At 42.8% G+C, this 23,637-nt stretch overlaps 1 protein-coding gene across 1 annotated transcript; it reads right to left on the bottom strand.

Moving 5' to 3' along the window:
• Positions 1 to 14,568: 14,568 nt before the first annotated feature.
• Positions 14,569 to 21,975, bottom strand: eef1e1 (eukaryotic translation elongation factor 1 epsilon 1). Its single transcript, XM_005722431.1, has 4 exons — positions 21,849 to 21,975; positions 20,451 to 20,648; positions 18,043 to 18,138; positions 14,569 to 16,394 (listed from the first exon to the last, which is right to left on the bottom strand). Exons 1-4 carry the CDS (start codon positions 21,930 to 21,932, stop codon positions 16,251 to 16,253), a joined length of 522 nt encoding a protein of 173 aa, XP_005722488.1. The 5' UTR covers positions 21,933 to 21,975; the 3' UTR covers positions 14,569 to 16,250.
• Between the last annotated feature and the right edge of the window lie 1,662 nt (positions 21,976 to 23,637).

Raw genomic sequence — 23,637 nt, forward strand, 5'->3', positions numbered from 1 at the left:
AAATACAATAACACTAAATTCGGGAATTAATATAAATGTCATTTTTTTTACACTTCAGTATTATATTATATATTCTATTATGATGCTGAAGTATTCCATATTATTGTGTAGAGTAAGCAGGGCTGAAGCAGCAGCAGTGTTTCTCCTCCTGTGAGTGCACGCTTGCCAGTATCCAGATGATCTCCTGCAGCACTTCCACTAACGGTGCTTCAGCGGTGCAGTGGGACGTCTGTGAGTGTGGTTTACCAAACATGCCCACTGGCCCTGCGAGCTCTCGCCCCGGTGACGCTCTTGCCTCTGTGTCTCTCTCTCTCTTTCCCGGACCAACCACACTGGCCCTGTAACAACGGTGCTCGCATTACCCACTGGGTATAATTATCCTGCACTTAGCTGCTCTCCATTCTCTCTCCTTCTCATGTTTTCTCTCGCTCTGTCTCTCTCTCTCAGCTTGGTTGGGTCTTGACACCGAGGTCCAGGCGGAGGGCCGCGGGGCCGCTGCTTTGTGTTCACAACATGCTGTATGCCACTGACTGCAACACAGTTCTGAACAGGTGGGGCTGCGGTTGATGGGAAAGGGAGAAGGGAAGGGGGGGGGGTGCTACTCACTAGATGCTAAGGCCTCTGGGCTGGAATGAAGACGGGGGTGGTGGAGGGTTATAGGAGAGGACCTGCTGCCCAGCAGCCCACCTATGTGTGCTTCTTCCTTTCTCTCTCTCCATAACCAGACCCTGTTTCCACTGAATGCTGCTCTCTCTCTCTCTCAGTTCATGGGCAGAAAGCAGGTCATTCGTCCAGGCGCCACCACTCTCTTGTGCCACTGCTTGCTCGGAGGTGGAATGCTTCAGAGCTGTCCACCGTGGAGAAGACGTGCGACAGTCAGTGCAGTGCAAGACTGGAGTAGAGCAGGAAGGTAAAGAACCAAATAAAAACACTTAGGAGATGTATGCAGTGGCACTTAGAAGTCACAAGCCAGTGTGCAGTATGACACTGCCCCGCTGTCACGCTGTCCCGTGGCCTGATGAGAAGGCACAGTGGCAGTACATGGCTTACAGGCTGAAAATCAACATATGTAGTCATCATTCTGCGCTTTTCAGGGAAGGAGAAGATTTTTCTTTTCTCTTTTGCAGTAAAATCAAACCGAACATTGTCAGATGCATCTTGCAGTGCCTGCCTCTTTTCCTTCCAGCTGGAGATTGGCACTGAAGCATTCAGGGACTGGAAGTGTGTGTGTAGATAGGGGGCGACCAGTGTGTCGGCCGCGATTAGCATTTGCAGCAGGCTCCTGCTGCCATTTCGGGACTCGTCCCAGAGATTAACGGAAACTGCACTGTCATTTCTCCCATGGGGGGCTGTCCCCCTGTCCTCTCCCGTCCGAGCACGGGTAGGGATCGCCTCTATTTCCAAGAGGCAGTGAAGGGGTCGAGCAAGGGCAACAGGCTGTGGGAGGCTCCAAACCTGTTGAGGCAGAGCTTCCTGCAAAGTGTCCACAATCAAAGTGACAGATGTAGCGTGGAGGGAGAACTGGACAAAGGTATCTCTCCATTTGTTGAGGACCAAATCACTTCTCCAGTCGGAGGCATTTCGAACACACACACACACACACACACACACACACACACACACACACACACACACACACACACACACACACACACAGATTTAAATAACACACATGCATACACACACTACAACTTGAGCAGAGGAGGAGTTTAAACTGTGAGGTTTAGGGGAAGAATCGACTCAGCTCCACTTGATGGTTTTTGAAGTTTTTCTTCAGTTGCGTGTGTGTGTGTGTGTGTGTGTGTGTGCTGGGTGATATTGGACGTGGGACTCAGGAGAAAGGCAAAGAGTAGAAAAATGGGGGTTTGCCCTGGGGTCACGCACACAAACTCAAACATGCACTCATACTCGCATACACACACATGCACACACTTCTCAGGCTGCTGTGGCATGTTTGGAGCAGTGCCTCGTCAGATTAGGGCCATGCTAGCTGTGTTTGATGGCCAACCTGGACAGACAAGGCCTGCCAGGCACAAACTGCTCAGGCACATGATGTCAGGGCAGAAACACATGCACACACACACACACTTACACACAAAAATTATCCCGCGCCAGACCAAAGAGACAGATGACACCCAGCATGAAGCTAAAGCCAAATCTGTAAGCATCCGCTGCGATCCAGCTGGCTAGCCCTAGGGTACCTGTCTCTGCGAAGTGGAATCAGCGTCACCCCCGTGAGCTGTCAAATTAGCTCACAGGGCTGGAAATGCTGAAGAGATTTGGCCCCTCGTCGTGGAAGAGCAAAAAGAGGGGAGGGGAGGGTAGTATTAAAAAAATGTTTAGAATTCATCCTCCTGTTGGGAAAAATGGTTCAACTTCCAACAACGTATGAGTCAAGGTGGACTTACTAGTGCGAACCTGTGGACCGGGGGAAGCACTGTGGTGAAGAAGCACTCACACACTTTTCCAGCACCAACAAACTCGCATGCACGCACACACATGCTGATACTAGCAGATGCACATGCTCGAACACGGCAAAAAGAACGCCACTGCAAGCTCACATGCCTCATGATTTGCGCGCGCACACACGTTGCCAGGGGCGACTTTTCAATTACTGCCAGTGCTAAGCAGTCACCTGAGAGAGATGTACCATGTCTGAGTGGAAAGGCATTTCAACCAAGATTTTTTTTTTTTCAAATCTGTTCCTGTCCCAGTTGTTAGACAGCTGTCAGGTACACAATCAGAAATGACATTCAACAAAGCAGCAAACATTTCCACAGTGAAACTTCACGGGAAACGATGGAAGAAAGCTTGTTTTAAAAAAGCTAAATTTGCAGCAACTGTTGAATGTGTAAAAAGAAAAAAAGGTGGTGGTAGGGGGTTGATCAAAAAGACTTAGGGGTCAGATTAGCCCAAATTAGATCACGGGGGTACTGTGGAGTGCAGCGACTTAAATTCAGGGGAACTACACACACTAAAAACACATGAAACACAAAGAATAGACGTGACAGTACTGAGACTTCTCCGGCTGAGAGACGCAGAACAACAACTTTTCCAGCTAAGAGATACTGTGGTCATGTCACACAGAGGAAATCGTTAACTAAGTAATTAATTCATACAAAGAAAGAGAAATTTTAAGATGATTTAACCCAATTAAAACTTACAGTTGTGCAGCAATTTTCATTCTGAAAGACATGAAATGTTTCTGAGACATTTTGAGATGATTCGGGCTTTGTGTGTGTGTTAACCTGCTGCAGCAGACATGCCACGTTCACTCACTTAAATCACCTTCTTCCACATTCTGATGCTCGGTCTGAACTTTAACAGGTTGTCTTCACTTTATGTCTTAGTGCATTGGGCTGCTGCCACGCGATTTGCTGACTGTAGATTTGCATTAAAGAGAGGTCATTCATCATGCGTCTGCTTTATCTACACACTGCCTGACATGCAGTATGTGAAAAAATACACGCTCCTCTATTAAAGTAGACATTGATAAATATGCAGCTTAGATTTGAATGGAGCTTTTCTTTCATAGGAATTTCCCCTTTTACCTGATTTCTGGGCAAACTCTAGTCACAGAAAGTAAATCTTATTCTTTTTACGACTGCTCCAAAATTAACTTGCTTTTATGAGATTATGGAGTTCTTTTTTTTTAAATCAATTTTTGCAACTCAGAATCACTGAAGACCTTTTATTTGATCTCTTCAGGGCACTGCCTGGAAACTAAGCAGAAGGAGAACGGACCCATTCTTAACAAATAAATAAAAAGCTCATGTGAAGTTTCAGCCAGGGCCAAATTCTTCGAGGCCCAAAGCGTCCGTGCCATACTGACCCACTAATAGCTGCAGCGGCTTCTCTATATGTGAGGTGACATAACGGCAGCAGTAAAGAAATGTGGACTGCCGACAACAGCGTCACTCCCTGGTGAGTGTGAGACAACATTTTAACCCCTATGGAGAGCCTGTCCTGCCTCGAGACAGCACAACGAGGGCGTGTGTTAGAGAACCTGACAGGAGTTTAGCGCTGATGGCCACCACGGCGTGAGATGGCAGCACCCCTGCTTGAGGGAGACGCTGTCACTCTCTTATGTTTATTTGAGGTTGGGTGTGAGGTGGCTAAACTTCTTCAGGTTTGAAAAGGTAAACAAACACATTTCGGCATGAGATCGTGTTTTAGTCCAAGAAAAACCAACATAGCAAATATTTCTTCTCACTCAAAGAAATGTAAAGTGGATGTTTTAGTGGGGATGATGAAAATGATGTCATCTGACCTCAGGAAATCACATGATAGGGTGGGGTTAGGTTTCACAATGAGCTCACCTGAAGCCTTCGCTGATTGTGACCTACACCCATCTTCACACCTTGGCTCGTGTGATTAGGTAGAGGATCATTAGGGAGTCCATTGTCCCCTTGAGGGGACTCTCCCACTGGGTTTAAATCTGGGACTCTCCACCATTTGACCCTAGAACTGAAGAAGCTTCTCGGATGAGAGGTGCAACATCTTCAAGCAACTCAAAGAAGTCCAGACGCTTTTCTTTCCAAGCTCCTTAGACTGTGTCTATTGAATAAAGTTGGGAAAAAAAAGAAATCTGAGGCTCATGACGTGCCATCCCCATCACTTCTCAGTGAATCTTCAACAGGGTAACAGAATAAAATCCACAGATATAACTACACAAAGGAGACCAGGACAAGACAGCGGCATAAAATGTTGTGGACAAACAATATAAAAGCAACTACAACCAAAAAGGGGCAGAAATGATCTTCTGTCTTAACTTCTCCCTGTCAGTGCAGAAACTTGTAGAGGTCACTTGAATGGTGGTTAGTGTCTGTGCTGCCCTGTGGGGATTATTTCATTAAATAAACATTTGCACGTATATGACTTAGTTATATATATATATATTTTTTACTGCGTATTAGCAGCATGTAAAAGGAGCTTCACAAATGCTGCATACTCAGTCATCGTTGAGCATGCTGAAAGTTATGGATTGCCGCTCTGAGGTGGTTCTGCATTGCATTCCTCTCCTCTGCTCTCCTCTCTGCCGACATTTGTCCCTGGAGGTGCTCTCTTAATGTCTTTGACTAAACTTCAGCCAGTCTTGACAGTGACAGTGCCCCATAGGAACAAAGTTGAGAGGATACCAATATGATTGTAATGGAGGGTTTGCGGGCAGGGTCTATCACACTGTGTCACTTATAAAAAGCACAAAAACCAACTGTCGGGGTGCATATCTGCACTTCTGGCTACGGTGATGAAAAAAAAAGGAATAAACTACTCGACTGTTCTATAGAGACGCCGTGGAGAGAGGGGACGTTTTCATTTTTGTGTTCCTCCTCTGTCACTGAAGGACCAAAGACTGTGGTGTCACATTAGCCGTAAAGGGGCGTTTTTAAAATAAAAGCCTCGTGACGTGATCCGATATGACTAGTTTCAAACGCTTGCAAGCCTCATTTGAAATCTGCCTTTATTTACCCTGAAACATTTCAGACATAAAGACGAAGTTTTTAATCAGATCAGTCTGATTTGAATTGTTTCCGAATGGTCTCTCACCTTTATTACGTTAATAATAACTTGTTATAACGTAACCCCATATCATCAATATCAATAAATCAGCCGTAGCGTGAAGTACCTATTTGGTAACAGCCCGTGTCATTAGTATTGCAATGGCAGAGCCGAGTGTGAAATTACATTAGGACAAATAACACAACACATTAAGACCGTATCAGCACTTGGCAAGGGCCTCGGCTCTTCACTTGCGCCTATGCATTTGTGTACGTTAATTGTGTCGGCGTTTATGTGTGTGAGGCACCATCACATGCTCCTGTCCTTAGGTTAGTGGATGAATGAAGGCTGTAAAAAGGAGCATGACAACTGTGAAAGTCACAAGGGGAGTCTGCAAGGGCCATAAAAATGGCTAAGTTTCCCTCCCTCGGGGTATGACCTGGATGTGTGTGTATGTGTGCAGTCACAGTTCATGCATATGCAAGTTTACAAAAAAAACCCAAAAAATAAAACAGATAAGATATATGGATGCATTGTGTGTTTGCATGTTTGTGCGTGTGTGTGTGGCATCCCGAAGCAACACACTGGAGTCTCTTGTTGAGACTATCAGCACTCTATCACTGCCCCACATCTTCTATCCTCTCACCAGTCCCTCCGCCTCATCAACAGCATCCTTCATTGCTGGCTCATCCTCCCACCTACACCCCTGAGGCAAAGGCAGAGTGTGTGTGTGCGTGTGTGTGTGAGAAACTGTGTGTTAATATCTTCAGTATTTCACTTCAAAGACTGGTGGTTTTGGCTGTGTCAAAGTTGTGAAATGTTGCGGCATCTCAGAGATGGATAGATAGTCTGCGGAGTGTGTGTGTTTTAACCTCAGACGCACAATGTTAGAGGATCAGGAGATACAGAGATGACTTTGTGTTTTCCTGTCCAAATGTCGATTTCATGCAACCCTTGTTTGTGGGTTCTTTTCAAAGAGGCCAGTGATCAGCTGTGTGTCATGTGCTGTTAAATTTAGCCTGAACAAGGAGGGTTTTTGGGGTTTCCGAGATCAAATGCTTTAACACTATAGTTAAACTGCAAAAACACACACAAATCAGGAACTGTCCCTCTGGGTCACACTGCGCAGCAGATTAAGCGTTTTTTAGGACATGAATTGTTTCTGTGACGTTTGAAGTTAATCAAAAATGTGTATCAATTCAGCTGATTAGCTTAGTGAACGAGCTATGAGCTTACTGCCTTGTATTGAGATGAGACTGGTGCTTGGATTTGAGGGTGTGAATTGAGGCCTCTGGCCCCCCTCACATTGATAACGAGGCCCACTGGCTATTGCACTGTACAGCGGGGCTGTAATTCATTTCATGGGACGAAGCGGGAGAAAATAAAAGCATCCCTCAACAGCAGAGTCTACAAAATGCTAAATTAGTTTGCCTTTAACCTTTCAGCAATATGTTTGTCTTCTGCTTATCCATGCCTGTCACTGTTAAACACACACGCCTGAATGCCTAGAAGTCTCAGTCTACCCAGAAACTGAAGGTTTTTGACATGCGTTTGAATCCAGTGCTGAGAACTGCCATTATTTGTGAGATGCAGTAATAAAAGCAAATTATTTCACTCCAGACACGGTGATTCGAGAATGAGAGAACTGCAGCAAATACTCAGACAGTCAAAAAGAAAATAGAAACCCTTCACAAAGCTTTCTTCTCACTGATTGCACATCTTCTTATGTCTCAACTTGACTTATCAAAATCAAAATCATTCAGGTTCACTGACGGGCAAGTATTCTATCCTCATCGTCCTTTCCCACCTTGCACGTCTCAGTCGTTCTCTGATCTCTGTCTCTAAACGACTGTAATGACACCGCCTCGCTTCTCTGTTCTGTATCATGTGCACGTATCTCTGAACTGTGTTGTTGTTCATGAGAGTGAGGCACGGAGAAGGCAGTCATCTGAGCAGACTGAGTGAGTCAGTGTTGGCTGGGGACGTGCTCTGCCAGATTGCAGCTTCATGCCCTTAGTCCAGTAGAAAACCAGTCAGCGGTGAAGCCACAAACTCACAAACGCACACGCAGGAGTTAGCCGGGCTGTGTGTCTCTGGTCTGTAATTATGCTAAATTAATTAAAGCACTGTTGGCTGTCTGATCTGTCATTCTGCTCATAATGACGTATATCACTATACTGTGTGCCCTAAAAAAGGTAATCATTCTGAGGTACGATTTGACTAACTCATCTACACAACACATCATGATGGGGGATATACGACAACTTTTCACTTAATTCTGTATTTTTTTCTTAATTTAGCCCTAATAGTTCCTCGTAGCATTGCGACAGATGCCACCTTGTGTGTATTTTGGAGCTGCGAGTGAGAAGAGGGTACAGTGCTAAGTTGCTAGCTAACGCTTGCTAAAAGAACTTTAGCTCTTCTGCACGCTAACACAAGACTAGCCAAGAAGCCAAGAACCCAGAATGATGTTAAAACTGAGTGAATGCTGACCCCAGCCCAGCAGCCAGACCCCGAACTTCAACAGAGAACAAAAAAAGAGATGAGCAGTCACGCTGCAGCCTCCATTTCTATCCGTTTCTACTGTGGTGGTGAACACGTTGGAGTCTCTTTATGCTACTTTTCAACTTTGCTTTGTGTTGTCGGTATTTTTGTTCATACCTAAAAACTAAAAGGTAGGTTGTACGATTTGTGTTGGCATGTGAAACTGTAGTGTCAGGTTTAGACTGATAGGTTGTAATTATGAGACAGTAGGTTTCAGGTAATTTTGCAGAGTAAGGTGAATGTAGTGTAAGAAATTACTTTCTCTGTGTCAGCGAGGTTAAGCACGCACACAGAAAAAACACGTATTACACTGTATTGCAAGTGAGGGATTGTGCTACCTTGCTATCTTTTTTTTCCAGCTTTTACATGCTTTTACAAAAGCAATGCAGCAACTAAAACACAAGAACTTCACCCACACAAAACCTTTAAAACTTCTGCACAAATTCATACTACAATACAGTCCTCATGAAGAATGGACAGTGTTTTTTTCAAGGCCATAAAAGTCTTGGGTAAATGAACACTCATATCTTCATAGCTACTTATCCACTTCAGGTGTGGGACCTGCAGGGGTGGGGGTGGGGAGCTGTTGTGGGCACATTATAAATTATATAAGGATTAACTCAAGTGCTCATTTTAAGGAAGTGTAGTGTTTCCTACTTCTACTTTGACTCAATTATCAGCCACAGAGGTTTTATCTCGTGTGTGCCAAACAGATATTGCTTAAGGCTGCTGGCATTTAACATTTTCAGTATACTTAATCATCTGCCCATCTGGATTTTTATTTTTCTATCAAGGCAGGTTCATGATGTCCCCATTTGTTCTGTTCTCATTTTGTTTGTTTTTTTCCAATGAAAATAAAAAAGGGAAACCTACTTTTCTTTGCTTTCCGCATTAATATAGAATTATAGTTAAATAACACGGGTGAATCTTGTTTATGAAAACGATGCAAAGAGCAGAGAAGAAGCGGAGGCGCAAAGCTGGGGAAGAAGTTTGGCAAATAATGGTGATTAGATTAATCTCTAAAATGGAAACAGAGGAGCTCACAGCGTGTTTAAGAGAAAATCTTTTTCTTCTCGAATTAATCCCTGCCCACGGGGAAACCGGTGATTCTCGATGGAGAGTTTACATTGAAATTACGGGAACTTTGGTGCAGTTTTAAATTGTCTGCAGATGGAACCGTCGGTGTTTGGACTAAAATCTTTTCTTATAATTGTGAAAGTATGTAGTAGTTTGCTTCTCGCAGTGTTCCTCCGTGTCAGCCGTAACCACCAGGCACCACAGCCGCGTCCTCATTAAAAATAACTAGCTGGTTTTCACACAAGAACAATAAACTGAGGGGGTCATTAAGGTAGCCGCCCATATTCAAAGATAATGATATGGAACCTTGTTTATGCTCAATGAATTGTTTTTTGTGTTAATTATTAGGGAAATGAGATGCATTACAAAGAGAATGTACTCTGCATTAATTCTAGGTTTTAAATAAATTAGTCATTTCAAATTAAAACCAAGCGGCTGTAATAAAAAAAGACGGTGATGTATGCAGATGAGTTGAAGAAATATGCAAATGAGGAAACTGTTGCTGTTTCCCCCCCCATGGAGGTCAAATTACAGGAATTGGCTGAGGGCAGTGGTCTCTGTCCCAACTCTCCCCTCTCTGCCATCCCCTGTGCTCATTTCATTTGCCACCCTCTCTGTGCTGCACTCTCAATTTTCCCCCCCTTTTTTCAAAGCACACTCCGCTGTCACAGGGTTTCAGCTGCAATTACTTTTAGTATCACTTCTCAGTGAGAAGTCAACTTCCCTGGAGGCTTCCTATCAGAACTTATTACAGCAGGGGGGCTGGCTGAAGTTAAGTGGCATGACCTGTGGGTTGGCTGGATCAGGAGGAGGGGATAAATGTATGGCTAATTTGTGGAACATTTGAATAAAGGGAAGAGTAGTGCGACAAGGCCACACAATGGCAAAAGAGAAGTCCTTGCATCGACCGTAACCATGTGACCCTATAAGTGAGAGGGTAAATCTTTTTTATAATTTTTTATATGTTTCACAACATTAGCCAAATGGGTCGACTCTCCCCTTTGCTTTTTTTTTAACCCCCAAGCAAGAACTATAACCCCAGGACCGGGTGCATGACCACACACACACACGCACGCATGCATGCATGTACCTAGGATGGAAAAAATACAAAGACTCTGCAGCTGAGGCAGATCAGCGGAAAGGGTGAGGAACGATCGAGGCGGTTAATTCAAGAAGAGTCATCTGTGTGTGAGAGAAAGACTCAAGGTGCAGTCTTGTGCAATCTCCTTGCCCCGGGTCACGCACATGTAGTTTAGCACCTACGTGCCGAATCAACCACCCATTTCTCTGATTGATGAGCTGAGTGGTTGCATCTCGTAAAACTCTGGTCTAACTGCACACCTGGGATCCTTATGTAATCCAAGGTTAGGCTCTGACTTACCAGAAATAGAAAAAAGAGAGAGAACACAAAGAGTTTAACCTGGGATGAATATTATTTTGTGATAGACACACCTGGTGGTAAACTATCACCAATTCCTCAGATGGTAATAACATGAGATCAACATAGGCATGTGTCCATAGGACCAGCGGAAGAATAGAAGTCACCTGATCAAAGTATTTCTAATCTACGGCAATCATTTCCATCAGTTAAGGTAAGACTTTATGCATTGAGCTGAACAGCAAACCTGGCAACAAGCTGCCAGTTAATTTGCAGTATACATTCATTTAACTCCATTCTTTGAATGCAAAGTAAATAGGACACCAAAAGTTTACATTCAGTATATTCAGTATCCAGCTGAAATGGAAACGAAGTCACAAACACTCCAGCAACATATAAAGCAACCTCCAGAGAGAAAAAACACAATGCAGACGTGGCAAAAACTGCAGTTCTTGAAGGTGCTGCTTCAGACCGGCTAAACTTTACATCATTCAAAATCATATTTGCAGCCTGCTACAAATATGATTTTGGGCCCTATGGATAGTTTCTCCCTTCATAACTCTCAGCATATATTTTTTAATAACCCGTCCACGTGGATGCTGGAGTTAGGGGTGTGGCCACACTGACTGACAGGTGTCCCAACACAGGCAGAAGGTGTCCATTAGTGTCAGCTAGGCCTCATCCACTACTTTAAGTCATTATATGTTGTTGGTGCTTATTTAGCAAATATTATGGCTTGCTGTGTCATACAAATCATCCAAGATGTTAATGTTAATTTGCTTTTTAAAAAGTGAAATTTTGTTGTTTTTATTATTACATAACTGATGTTAAGTATAAGCATATTTACATGTGTCTCTCTGTACTGTAGATGGTAAGTAGTGACTGGTGGGTTTTCTCGACAGCGGCATGTATGTGAATCCCCGGCGTGAGCACACACATCCCCACACCTTCAAAGGCAAAGACACATTTCTCTCCTTCATGTCTAAGTTCATTGAAGAGCATGCTGTGAAAAACACATGCCCCCCTTCCCGTGCCTTTGTGTCCTTCATACTTGCATCCTTGCTCCTGCACTCATGTAATTGCAGTAGACAATCAGATGCCATCTTTATAGGCGCATGGTACAACTGTCACAGCGTGTAAGAGCACGATGAAGCGTGGTCGATAAATCCTGTCAAAAGAGCTTACGACGCGCTAACGCTCCCCTCACCACCACGCAGTGTTGATTGTTCCAGTGAATCAGTCAGCGAGAGATGGCGGGGCCCTGTTCTTAGCAGATGTCGTGGCCGATCCCGTTCCCTCACTCTGATTTTGTTAATAAGAATTAATGAAGGGTGGCTGTTTGCTGTTGCGTAGGTGGACTGTGGTGTGTGTGTGTGTGTGTGTGTGTGGGGGGGCTGTCCATCTAGTACGGTTCGTAAAGTTGAGCTGACAAAGGTGTTGGGGAGATGAGGCAGGAGGTGATACAGGTAAAACCTAAACGCTTGACTCTCTCCCCTCATCACAAAGTCAATACAGTGAATGATGTAATTCTGCAGCTTCTGGAGGCTGGAGAGGATGGACGGTCATCAGCTTGGTAACTCAAATGCAGTCAAGCTTATTTCAAAGTTTTCAATAGAAGAATACTGAAAATATTGGGGGGCAACAGATGTTGATGTCAAACAGTGGAGAGTCTTAGACCTTCTGAGATACCTGCACAAAACCATCTTGCAAGCTTTTAGTGAAATGTTAGTTGCATCCATGCCATGAGCTTATCATGTCAGATGCAGAGAACGCAACAGAGCCACAGCAAGGCCAAAAAGAGTTTGTGTTTCATTTCCTTGCACACTGTGACTTTTGTGGAGTCAGGACCACTGCAGAAATAATGATCTTAGATAAAAACAAACAAACTAATCGTGTTTCCTAGCAACCCAATCAAAATATTATATTTTTTAAATTTTTCTTTTTACTTTTTTAAAGCTCTTTTTATGCCTGACTTTAGAAAGAAAGAAGGTGGTAACAGGGCCATTCCCTATCACAGCTCATAAATCATCTCTATATTCTGATGAGGACCTTACATTATTGACCTTTGACTGGTCCCTCACAAGGAAGCAAATTGTATTTCACTATTATTAAGCTGCAGGAGAGGCGGGGGACAGTTGGTATAGTAGAAAGCTGTTGAGCTTGTCAATCTGGGGCCACAGTGGAGGGTCACCCCTGCAGAGAGTTGCTTCCCTCGCATTCAGAAGTCATCATGAAGGTCGTCCCTAATTGGTGCCTCTGTCCTGTGTACCTGCTGTGGCCCCCTCACTCTGCCTGCACTCAGGTTTGATCAGCGAGGAGCCTAACTGTGAGGCCTTACCACAACGGCGTTTTGAGATTCGGCTGACCGCTTGAGCAAAGAGCGAGGACGAGAGAGACAGTTTAAAAATGACTGACTCGTCAGCATCGTGCTTCAAAAAATATCTTGGGATAGATTAAGAACTCCCCCCCCCCCAGGAAACTAAAGACCATCCCATGCCGACTTTAAACGGTAGATAGCCACCTTATTGTCACAGATCTCAGGGGTGTCAAACATAAGGCCAGGGGGCCAGAATTGCCACTGCCAGATTTCAATATGGAGGACATAAATTTAGGAATTTTAACTGTAACTTTATAAAATTTTAAAACTTGTCCTGCTGATAACGACTTCCCCCCAAGGCCATTCATACTAAACCAAAGTAGGAGATAAACAGATTAATGACATAAATGTTTCATGTTTTTCACAATCTAAAAGAGAAATCGTTATTTTTTATACTCTGTCCACAGTAACATAAATAACTAAAATAAGATGAATTATACATTGTTTGTGAATTATAAAAAACTTTTGGCTCTATAATTACAGGACAGTCTTGACAATAAGTGGACAGAATTTTTTCTGTAAATTTATCTGTGAAGGTTCTCAGTCATCCAGGTCATCGTAGTCGAAGGAGCTTGCAAAGAAAAGCATCTGGACTTCTTTAAGTTGCTTGAAGACGTTTCACCTCTCATCCTAGAAGCTTCTTCAGTTCTAAGGTCAAATGGTGGAGAGTCCCAGATTTAAACCTAGTGGGAGTATCCCCCCAGTCCAGACGCTTTTCTTTGCAAGCTCCTTTGACTTCTGTAAATTTAGTTTTTTTTAATTTTTGACAATGCTCTGTATCATGTAGAAAAACTGAGACGTACTATTGTTGGTGTCGAGAAATCTCAGGGATTAAACGTACAGTTCAACTACTTGAGAACGATAGGTAGGAAAGGCTCACTGCTCTGACCCACTTAAGATCAAACTGGGTTGTATGTGAATCACCTGGATATCAACCTCACAGCATTAACACATAAGATGAAAACACTTTTTATTTCATTACGTTATTTTAATTTTCAGCTGTGATGTTTGATCATCTTTTTCGTGTGCAGAAACATTTGCTTGTCACTTTTATTGGTTTATTTTCTGCCTTTTTTTTGGGTCAATTTGATTCATATATTACTATGTAAACAAAGCTGTTTATTCACCTTATTAACTGCAGTGGGTTGTTTGCCAGCTGTCAGTTTCTGTTTCAAACTAACCTGCTTCTCGCACCTGTAAGCTCCACAGGGGCGTTCACTCATCACTCCCTGAATTCTGCATTTAAATAAACAACAATTTCAAATGCGAACTCTGTGACTGAAAGGTTTTTATTTTTATAATAAAAGTATTTTACTGTTGCCACGTTTGTAACTATGGAAACATCACACACATAATTTTAGATTTGCCCAGCTGCAAGTTAAGAGGGCATAACTTTTTTTTTAACACCTCAGAAGTTAGCAGGCCTGTCAGATGCTACGCGTTCAAAACTGCATTCCGATCTAATGTTAACATAACCGGGAGGACAAGGGCTTCTTTAATGGTAGAGAACACCATAAAAATGCTCCAGCTAGTCACAAGGCTCACTCAGATGACTGCAAGCTGTTTATATCCTTCACATCTACTTTTATAACACTTGCCACAAACACACAGCGTGCAGTCTTACAGAACCCTGCTGAACAATAGCTCTGTATTCTGGCTGTGCAAAACAAATTCATGAAGAATATGCACACTCTGTAAGAAATCAGGGGTCATGAGCTGCGGATCCCTTTGATTTATTGGCACAGGATGAGCATCATGATTACACCGGATAACAAACCGCTGAGGTTTAAGCAATGGACGATATGCAAGACATGCTGGCGGGAAGGGGATTTAAAACAACAAAAAAACATGGCTGAAATGTCAACATCTAAAAACAGAACGATAAAGCTATAAAGAGTATTACATAAAGTTGTCAGTCCCACCATGTAAGAGCTGTAAGGTTTAAGTAAAGGATGATTTTATGGCGTTACTGCTCTAACCCTACCTCATTCTGCTTTTATCGTAGCTTCATGATGCTAAAACACAGGTTAGACCAACACTGCCATGATTTGGCCTGTAAATGGTGCTAATAGCAAACAGCCAGTCAGCAGCAGTGAGGCTTTCGGAGGCACTGATTATTGTTCACATGTCACAAAAAGATCCCTCTGCCTCTGGGTGCTCTTCTTCTCTGCGTGGCCCTCTCTCCTTTCCTCCCTCGCTCACTCCCTGCCTCCCTTCGTCCTTCTCTCTTCAGTAGCCCCATGGGAGCGTGAGGGTTGAAATGACACACAGTGGCTGACTGTCGCCCAGGGGCCTGGGTTCTGGCCTTGGCTGGCTGGATCTGTGTGGCAGCTGGTGAGCCCGCTGCCCTCGCTCTGGCCTGCAGCATCAACAGTGGTGGTAGTGGGACTGATTGGAGCCTCACTCTGATCTCTGACTCTGGGGCTGACGCTCAACTGCTCACTGCTGCCCACACAGCTGGTGGTGAGGAAGTGGAACACGGAGCGGGGATGTAATCAGGAAAAGAACAAAAACACGCACACAAGCACACACACAGAAACTAAACCGTCCACTAAATGCACACGGAAAAACGAAATCCTAACATAATAGCATCAGATACAAGGAGACGATGGCAATACCCACAAGTCTGTGGGGTCACGATATGAAACCTGGAACATCCTAGAAATGGGACCGACTGTGAGGCTGCACGGAGGAAGCAGCGTTTCCCCAAGGACATAACGTGCTTCCAGTTAAGTAACATCTTAAACCTTCTTTGAAACTGTAATACTTATCACATGTTTGAGTTCAAGGCTCAGATTAAACAAATAATCATTCATAAATAGAAACACCTTTCAGCCAAGCTAGCAGCATTTTACTGCAACCCACAAAGCCACACAAGACTTTCCAAAGTCAAAAACAATCATCACTGAGTAAGCATTAAGGTGCCAGACTTCTCATAGTGTTAGCATTACTGAGTCACCAAAGGGTTACAGTGACAGACACCCTTCTTTCCTTCACTTCCTTCCTTCCTAACGCTTCATTAAAACAAAAAGCCTACTCTATCAGGCAATATATTTATTAAAAACAGTGACCTTGTGTGAAAGAATGATTGAACTGAATTACATTTGTAGTAGCAGTTATTCCCTTTATAGTACCTAACATAGAAAAACTTTGTGTTCTTTGCCTATCCTACATAACCAAAGATAAGAGTACAGGTTTGCGACTAAAACAAAAACATCTAGGCGAGAATAAGAATCTGAAACGCAGAATATCAGTGTTACAGTATGGAAGTTATGATTGTGATGTGACGCAGTCTTGGTAAGCACACGAGTTGTCCAGATCTGCGGCAGGATAGTGATGAGTGAGACTGGATAGGCGGAGGGTGGTGGTCAGGTCTCAGTGGTGTCTGCTGGTGTAAATTCTGTTCCTGAGCACAGCTACTGGAGGGAGGTGGTGCCGGACACCAGGGTAGCGCTGGATGTGGTCGAACCAGCGGGTAACATTCACATACTGCTCCCTGTCCTGGATGGCCAAGTCAACCTGGGAAAGAGAAGATCATTGGAGGTGACGCGTTTAACCGCATCGTGAAGGCGAGTTAAACTGACAGAAAATCTATTTAACACAGTCAAAGATGGTTTAACATTCAAATATGAACCATTACAAGTATAAAGCAGTGCGTTTCCCCTCTTCCCTCAGTTTTATCCTGTTATCAAAAACATGTTAATGCTGCCTATCTGGGTCTCAAATACACTCGCAAAATAGATTCTTAAACACGAGTTTGACTTCCTGGTTAAATAAGGATGAATACAATCAGTAGAATTTACTCTCATTTTGGTGAAAACCTGGATACTTTCTTCTACACTATTTAGAAATCCCATTAAATGAAGAAGGAAAAAAGGAATCCAGTTTTAGTGAAACTCTTATGAGGAAAACAAAACGCTAAAGAGAGGCTACATGTAAGCAATGCTTACATTCATGAGATCACATGCGAGAAGTGTTGATGCACTGGTTTAGGTTGGTTTGAATGTTCTTATCTAAAAATAATTACACTTAAAGAACAGCTTCGTGACGGCTGCCTTTTTTATGCACTTTTGATGATGCGCTCTGATTAATATGGCACTCATATGTGATATAAAACATGTATTTGTCTCTGCTGTCACAACTGAGCAGATATCAAAGCCTGAAACAAACCAGTTACAAAGTTCAGCAGATTTCACATGATGATAATCACATGGTAACCAATTTTACACTGGTTTTCTTTTAGTTGCAGCATAATGCAGGTGGACAACTGGGAATATTTGAAGCACTAAAATGGCCTTGAAAAACATTATTAAGCGTGTTGTTTTTTTTAATCACATAATTAAGCGGAATATGGAAATTCCTCAAAACGGACAACGATCCGGCCTACAACCATTCCAGCATCAGTCAGGTTTAATGTTTGTGTAAAGTAGTTTCCCATGAATTGAACATCAGCGCAGGCTGTGGTTAAGGGTCGCACTAGCTGACCTTCTGTCCCCGAGGTTAAAAACCACACTGACTGCAAACCAAAGTGACGCCCCTCTGCCTGGTGGCGTGGAGTGGGAGGAGGTGGGGGCCTTCCATCTTTGCCACAAAAACTGACATCTCTGAACATGTGATCTCCCCCCGCCTCCGTCTCATTCTGCCTTTCCCATTTCTGAACTCGCTTGTTTTTTTATCCTGTAAGGCGTAGCAAACTTACTTGTCCCTGGTCTGAGGGTAAAGACATCACTTTATGCCACATCGCTTTATCTGACTGAGGAGAAGTGAGAATCTGTTTATAATCCGTGTGTTTATTGCCAGCTTGTCCTCGGTGCCCTGTGGCCATGTGACTGGTCTAATTGTACGTTATGCAAGATGACAAATTGCTTATTAAAGTTGAGGTTTGACCGAAGTGATTGTTGATAAGGAGAGAAAAGCGTGAAAGATGGGGTGGATAGATGAATCCTTGGTAAATGATTGTAAGAATGTAATTAGACAAATAACTTTGAAAAACCTAAAGACAAGTTTCTAAAATGTTTGGTTCTTACAAAGTGTTTCCTAGAAGCACATTTTAAAGATTCAAAGTTAATGTGAACACCCCAGAATACATTAAGTTGATAAATGTGTAGAAACATTGAGGCTTACGAGTGAAGTCGGCACATAAGGGAGCTTCAAACAGGTAACTTACTATGACTGGATGGATTCCATAGTACATAAAAACATCAGCTAAGGTGAACTGGTTTCCAGCCAGATAGACCTTGTCTTGCAGGTAGAGATTGAGGTCCTGAAAGAGGAAATTTCAAGAGCATAAGACACGCTATGCAAATCAGGTCATTTCTTATGATAATTTATGCATTGTGGTAAGTATTTCAATGCAAACACAAATGTCTTAATGTGACAGATGGACACATTATATGAATCACTAATGAAGCATCCCTAAAAAAAGAGATGCTGGGACTACGAAATGTTACTGTCTTGATGGACGTTATAGACTTAAAGGGGGCACATCAGCAGGTTCATTAACCTATATATCTGTGGGTGCGTGAGGTACACGAGTCTGGTTCATGGCTTGCGTGCGTGTCTGTGTGCTGCTATGTGGATAGGAATAATATGTAACCTGAGGGGGAATGTCATCTCTCCCCATGACTGGCGACTTAGCACAGATGCTGTATAAAACGGGCTATTTGTTTACTTCTCAACCAAATGACTACAACTCTCGCTTGCAAATCTAATGAAGCCGTCTTAAACTTGGGCGGCACGTCGTGCACTCCTCAGTCTGTGTCTGTGCAAGCAAAGTCGTGCATGGAAGTGCTGGTCCCTGGGGAAGGGACCATCTTTAGCACTTGTACATTGTGCGAAGGCGAGGGAAAACTCCAAACACACACAGAGCATCTTGGGGGCAAATGGAGTTATTGTGCGGGAAGTGTGGGTGATGCCAAACAAGGCATGAAGACTGCAGACTTCCTCCCCTTCCACAGTCAGATCCTTGCTTTTTTGTAGCCTACAGCCATCAGGCTGAAGCCTAGTCGAGCATCAGAGGAGAGGCAGCTCTCCTGCTGCCCCGCACCCAGCACATGGAGCTCAAACCTGGGTTCTTTGCTACCTGCTAACTGTGCATCAGTGCTGTTGTTGCATTCAGATAAAAATCCTACAGAACAGTCAACTCGAGCTGATGAATACCTAAGAAAAGGAGATACAGGTGCACTAATGAATCACACCTTTTCTTTATTATTTCTGTACAAACTTGATGCTCCAGATGCTATTTTTTTATTGTTGCTGCCATTCTTGGACTCAGACACAGTGATCTCTCGAGTTTATACCACTTTCATTTGGCCTTCAGGCAACCATAGCCGTCAGTACTCTGCTCAGTACTCCATCCGTCCATTTTCTTATCTGCCTATTCAGCCTTGGATATAGAGGGAGGTTGAAGCCTGTCCTGGCTGACACTGTGTGAGAGGCTTTTTACTTTCAATCATAACACCTGAAAACATTAAACAGGAGTCAAATAAACAGAATAAGTGAAAATTATTTCTGTTTACACTGAGAGTTTACAGTTTTGTCAAAAACTGAATGATCGTGCTCTCCACTCACTGAAGACAAAGTACTTAGCAGATGCAATCATTTGTATACTACAGCATTTGCATGCTGAAACAAAAGATAATAGTCAAATTGAGTGGCAGCAGGAAGTCTTCAATACTGGCCTGATTTGTTTAAAGTGGAGTGACAGACTTTCACCAACACTCAGCTTGTCTCTGGGTTCAGGGCCAACCCAAACTGGCTTGTTTATCAACATATTACATGAGTGACAAGATGTTTACTTCGGAAACAAGTCTCAGCTTGCGAAGCAAAAATGTCTTATTTGCATCCTGGGGTGAGAAAGTTTAAAAACTCCTCCAGATGACACTTTTATCTGAGCATAATTTAATGGGAGATGACTGGTGTGCTTAAAAGGAGAGCGTTAAGGACGCGGCTCAAGCAGCAGGACAGGACAGGGGGCCACCGGGCACCAGTGCTGAGCTGCTCAGGGCGACTTCCGTCTGTAAGTGGCACCATTAAAATATTTAAGAGGCCTGTCCAGATAACATGCTGCCGCACAGCATGACTTCTCAGCCATGCCACAACAGCGTGTCACACTGAGAAGTGCGCACATACACACACACACACACAAATGCACAGACACTTCACGCTGACAGGACGGTGCCAAGAGGCGCGCGGCATCCAGCCGACCAGCGGCTGACGATCCGTTTCACGCTGACTGGCGTCAGGCACATTAGAGTATTTTGCTCTGTCGCGTGGGGCCATGTCACTGAAGGGCCATACATCAGCCCGTATTCCTGTCGCTCGCGCCTTAATAAGACAAAGAGACACACACATTGACCCAACTGGTGGTCACAGGAGGTCAATGTGGAAGAAACTGTCAAAGAAAGAGAACAATTTTAACACTGATTTTAGCACAAAGAAAAAAATAAGACTTCTAAGCATGCTTGGAAACATCAGGATTAAAATCTGGGATCATTTTAAGTACGTATGCATTTAACTCTAGAAATGCTGTTTCAATGAAAAGGAAAGGATTTCCTTGAAAATCAGCTCTTTTACCTTTAGGACGGTCTTGATGTCTTCCTTTGTGCAACTGTCGAGTTTGGTCACTCTGTACTCGAGCCACTGCTGCACCACCGCTCTGCTCTCTGCGGTGTCACCCAGCAGCTCTGGGCGCTTGGCCTCTTTCGCCAGGTGACAGGCGATGGTCACCAACCCCACCAGCGGAGGACCATTATTATTCTGTAGCACAGGTACCTGGAGGGCGAGGAGTGACAGTGAGGGGTAGTTACAAACAATCATTTCAATGCATCAGAAGCCAGCACTGTCTTTCTAAATAACACGCTTCATTTCCAGTGATGGCAAAACGTCCCTAATAAATGCATTTATTTTATTAGACTGTCTGGATCTCATATGCACGCCGATTATCAATGTGTAATTTGGAAAATACTGATTAGTGAAATTACGATGGACGGTTAGGTTGATATCCAGAAGAAAGAATTTAATATGGGTGGGAAAAAATACTTTCACAACTTTTCCTTATTAACCTTTCACTACAGCATCCGTTAAAAAAATCTGAAGCAGATTGCTACCCCCACTTCTACAAAAACATTATTTACTGTTGTTTTATTTACTGACATATAGATAGATAAATTCAAATATCCAGCAGCTGCATTTAAAAACAAACATACGTCCGGTCATAAATATGAATAAAAAGATAAAGTAATTAATGTTGAAAAAAAAAGACTTTAAAAATACAACAAAAACGGTTTAAGGTTTTTAGGAGGACGCAAAATGTGTATGAATGAGTGATGATGATTCGATGATAACTCCAATAATACAAAATGACACTTTTAAGGGCTTCATTTTGGAAACTCTAATTTGTTCATACTTTATAAGACGTTATTATCAATAGCTATAATTTTTCGCAATTTTCCGTTTCGCAAATATGTTTATTATCCCCTGAATGAAAATAAATTGCATAAAATAAATAACAAGAATTTACTATTATTAGTACTACAAATTAAATTTATATTATTTTAAATATAGTTCTCTATACACTACTAGAGTTCACTTGCTCTGTCCATCCCATGGTACTGACAGCTAACTCCTCCCCTCGCTTAGTTTCAATGGACGGCTATAGACAAAGCATGGGGCTACGTCTATTATAGCTTTATGCTATCCACTATGCTGACTTTTCCCAACAAGACCGCTGGCAAACACATCTCTCTGCGTGGAAATGCTGGGGTAATGGAGAAACTTAGCTGACAACAGACGAACAGACCGATATAGACACACTATAAGCACAGCTTTATTTCCAACACACATGCATGGCGTGTTAGCACTCCCCTGCTATAGCTAGGTGTCCCGGTTACAACAGCTCGGAGGGCGCCTTTCAATTAAAATGGCAATTGTATCACCTACAGTAAATGACACAGTAATGAACCGTTATATCACCTTTTTATCCCCCTGCGTACTGTACTTATTCGCCTTTTTTTGTCCAAGGTATTTCTCCAGCGAAGATAGCTCCCGCAACGCCATGTTTGTGACTGTCGGACGGGCAGGGTAGTGTGCGAATGATGTGATTGGCTTAAAGTCGCAATTCCCGCCCACTCACGCTTGACTGACTGAAGATTTAACCAAAGAAAACTTGGCATACGAATCCTTTCATTGTATTGCATCAGAGCTTCGCCCAACTTAACCGATGAAACCAGTCTGTGAAAAAATAAAATAAATTAAAATACAGATACCTTTATGTTTTATTTAGTAAGGGCTATTATATAAAATTGCTATAAAATTACTTTGTAAGGAACTATGATGATAACAACAACAACAACAACAACAACAACAATAATAATAATAATAATAATAATAATAATAATAATAATCTCCAAATAGATTACATAATTTTTTATTTCAGGAAACAATGAAACTCATTCCTACATATACATTAATTTGATCATAGATTTATTGCAGATGTTTTTTAGATCAACCTGTGGATGCAGGTTACAATGCAAGGTGTCGCATGAAATTCACTGGGTTCAGGTATTTTGTTTTTATGACTTTCACACGTTTACACCCAAATAAATGTTGCTGCCATGGGTGGAGGAGAGTGCATCTACCAGACTGCAAAAATTGCTAAAAATCAGCTCAGTGAACCTGGCACTGGCCTCTGAGCTCCCCAGATTCTAGACCAATCAAGCGTTCATGGGATGGGATGAAACAAGCCTGATTTGTAGAGACCCCACCCTGCAACCCACAGGATCTAAAGGAATGCCAGCGTTTTACTGCCAAGCACAGTAGTACACACCCAGAGGTCTTGTGTCTTAGCCCCAGCAGACCAGAGCTATTATGGCATCACAAGGCAACCCGCAGTATTGTGCAAAATTCTTGAATCATCCTTCATTTTTTTTTAATATATCGATGGGCGCATGTCCAATATTGGGTGTAACATAGTAGTGCACTACTGTAATAACATTACATAGTTCAATAACAAAGTAATGTAACTTGCTACTGTACTAAATTTAGTAATTTGATTACAGTTACAGTTATGCTGTTACTTTCCTTACAAAGGGTTCTTCAGTTATCTCTGTGCAGTGCAGTTAGAAAGAAACATTTTTCTTCCTTTATTTAAGTAACATACTGCATTACTTTTAAGAAAAGTAATGAGTGACGTGTAATACATTACTTACCCCAACATGACACGGCCTCCACCATGTTTTACAGATGGCTGCAGAAACTCACTGCTGTCCCTCTGTCCTGGCCTCCTCCAGGAGGCTGATGAGGTTTCAGTGACCAGTAGACGTATCAGCTGATGGTCCAGATGCTCAGACCCTATGTCTGGATTTTTCCCTGTTTCTTAAGGACATGACTGTCAGATACTGTTTATCTGCTGTAGAGAGTTTTAAGGCCTGACCGTTTTTCTTTTATCCAGTTGCCTCAAACTATTTAAGGACACAGTGCACACCATGCTGAGAAAGACGTTTTCAGCTAACAGCTCTTTCACCTTTTTTTTATCATCTTATAAGATAAGATAAGATAAAACTTTATTAATCCCTCGGGTGGGTTCCTCTGGGAAATTCGGTCATTGCTGATAAAGTAGTTTTATGTCTGTCAAACTGTGTTATCTTTGGTAGTTTTCATAGATTCAACTAAAGAAACTGAAACAAACAATGTGTTTTTGTGACAGGCTGCTGCCAATGAAGATACAATGTAAAATTGGTTCTTTGATAGGCTGTCTGTTATG

The sequence above is a fragment of the Pundamilia nyererei genome, unplaced genomic scaffold (genome assembly GCF_000239375.1).
Source record: "Pundamilia nyererei isolate P.nyererei 1_Seehausen unplaced genomic scaffold, PunNye1.0 scaffold00007, whole genome shotgun sequence".
In the NCBI taxonomy this organism is placed as follows: Eukaryota; Metazoa; Chordata; class Actinopteri; order Cichliformes; family Cichlidae; genus Pundamilia; species Pundamilia nyererei.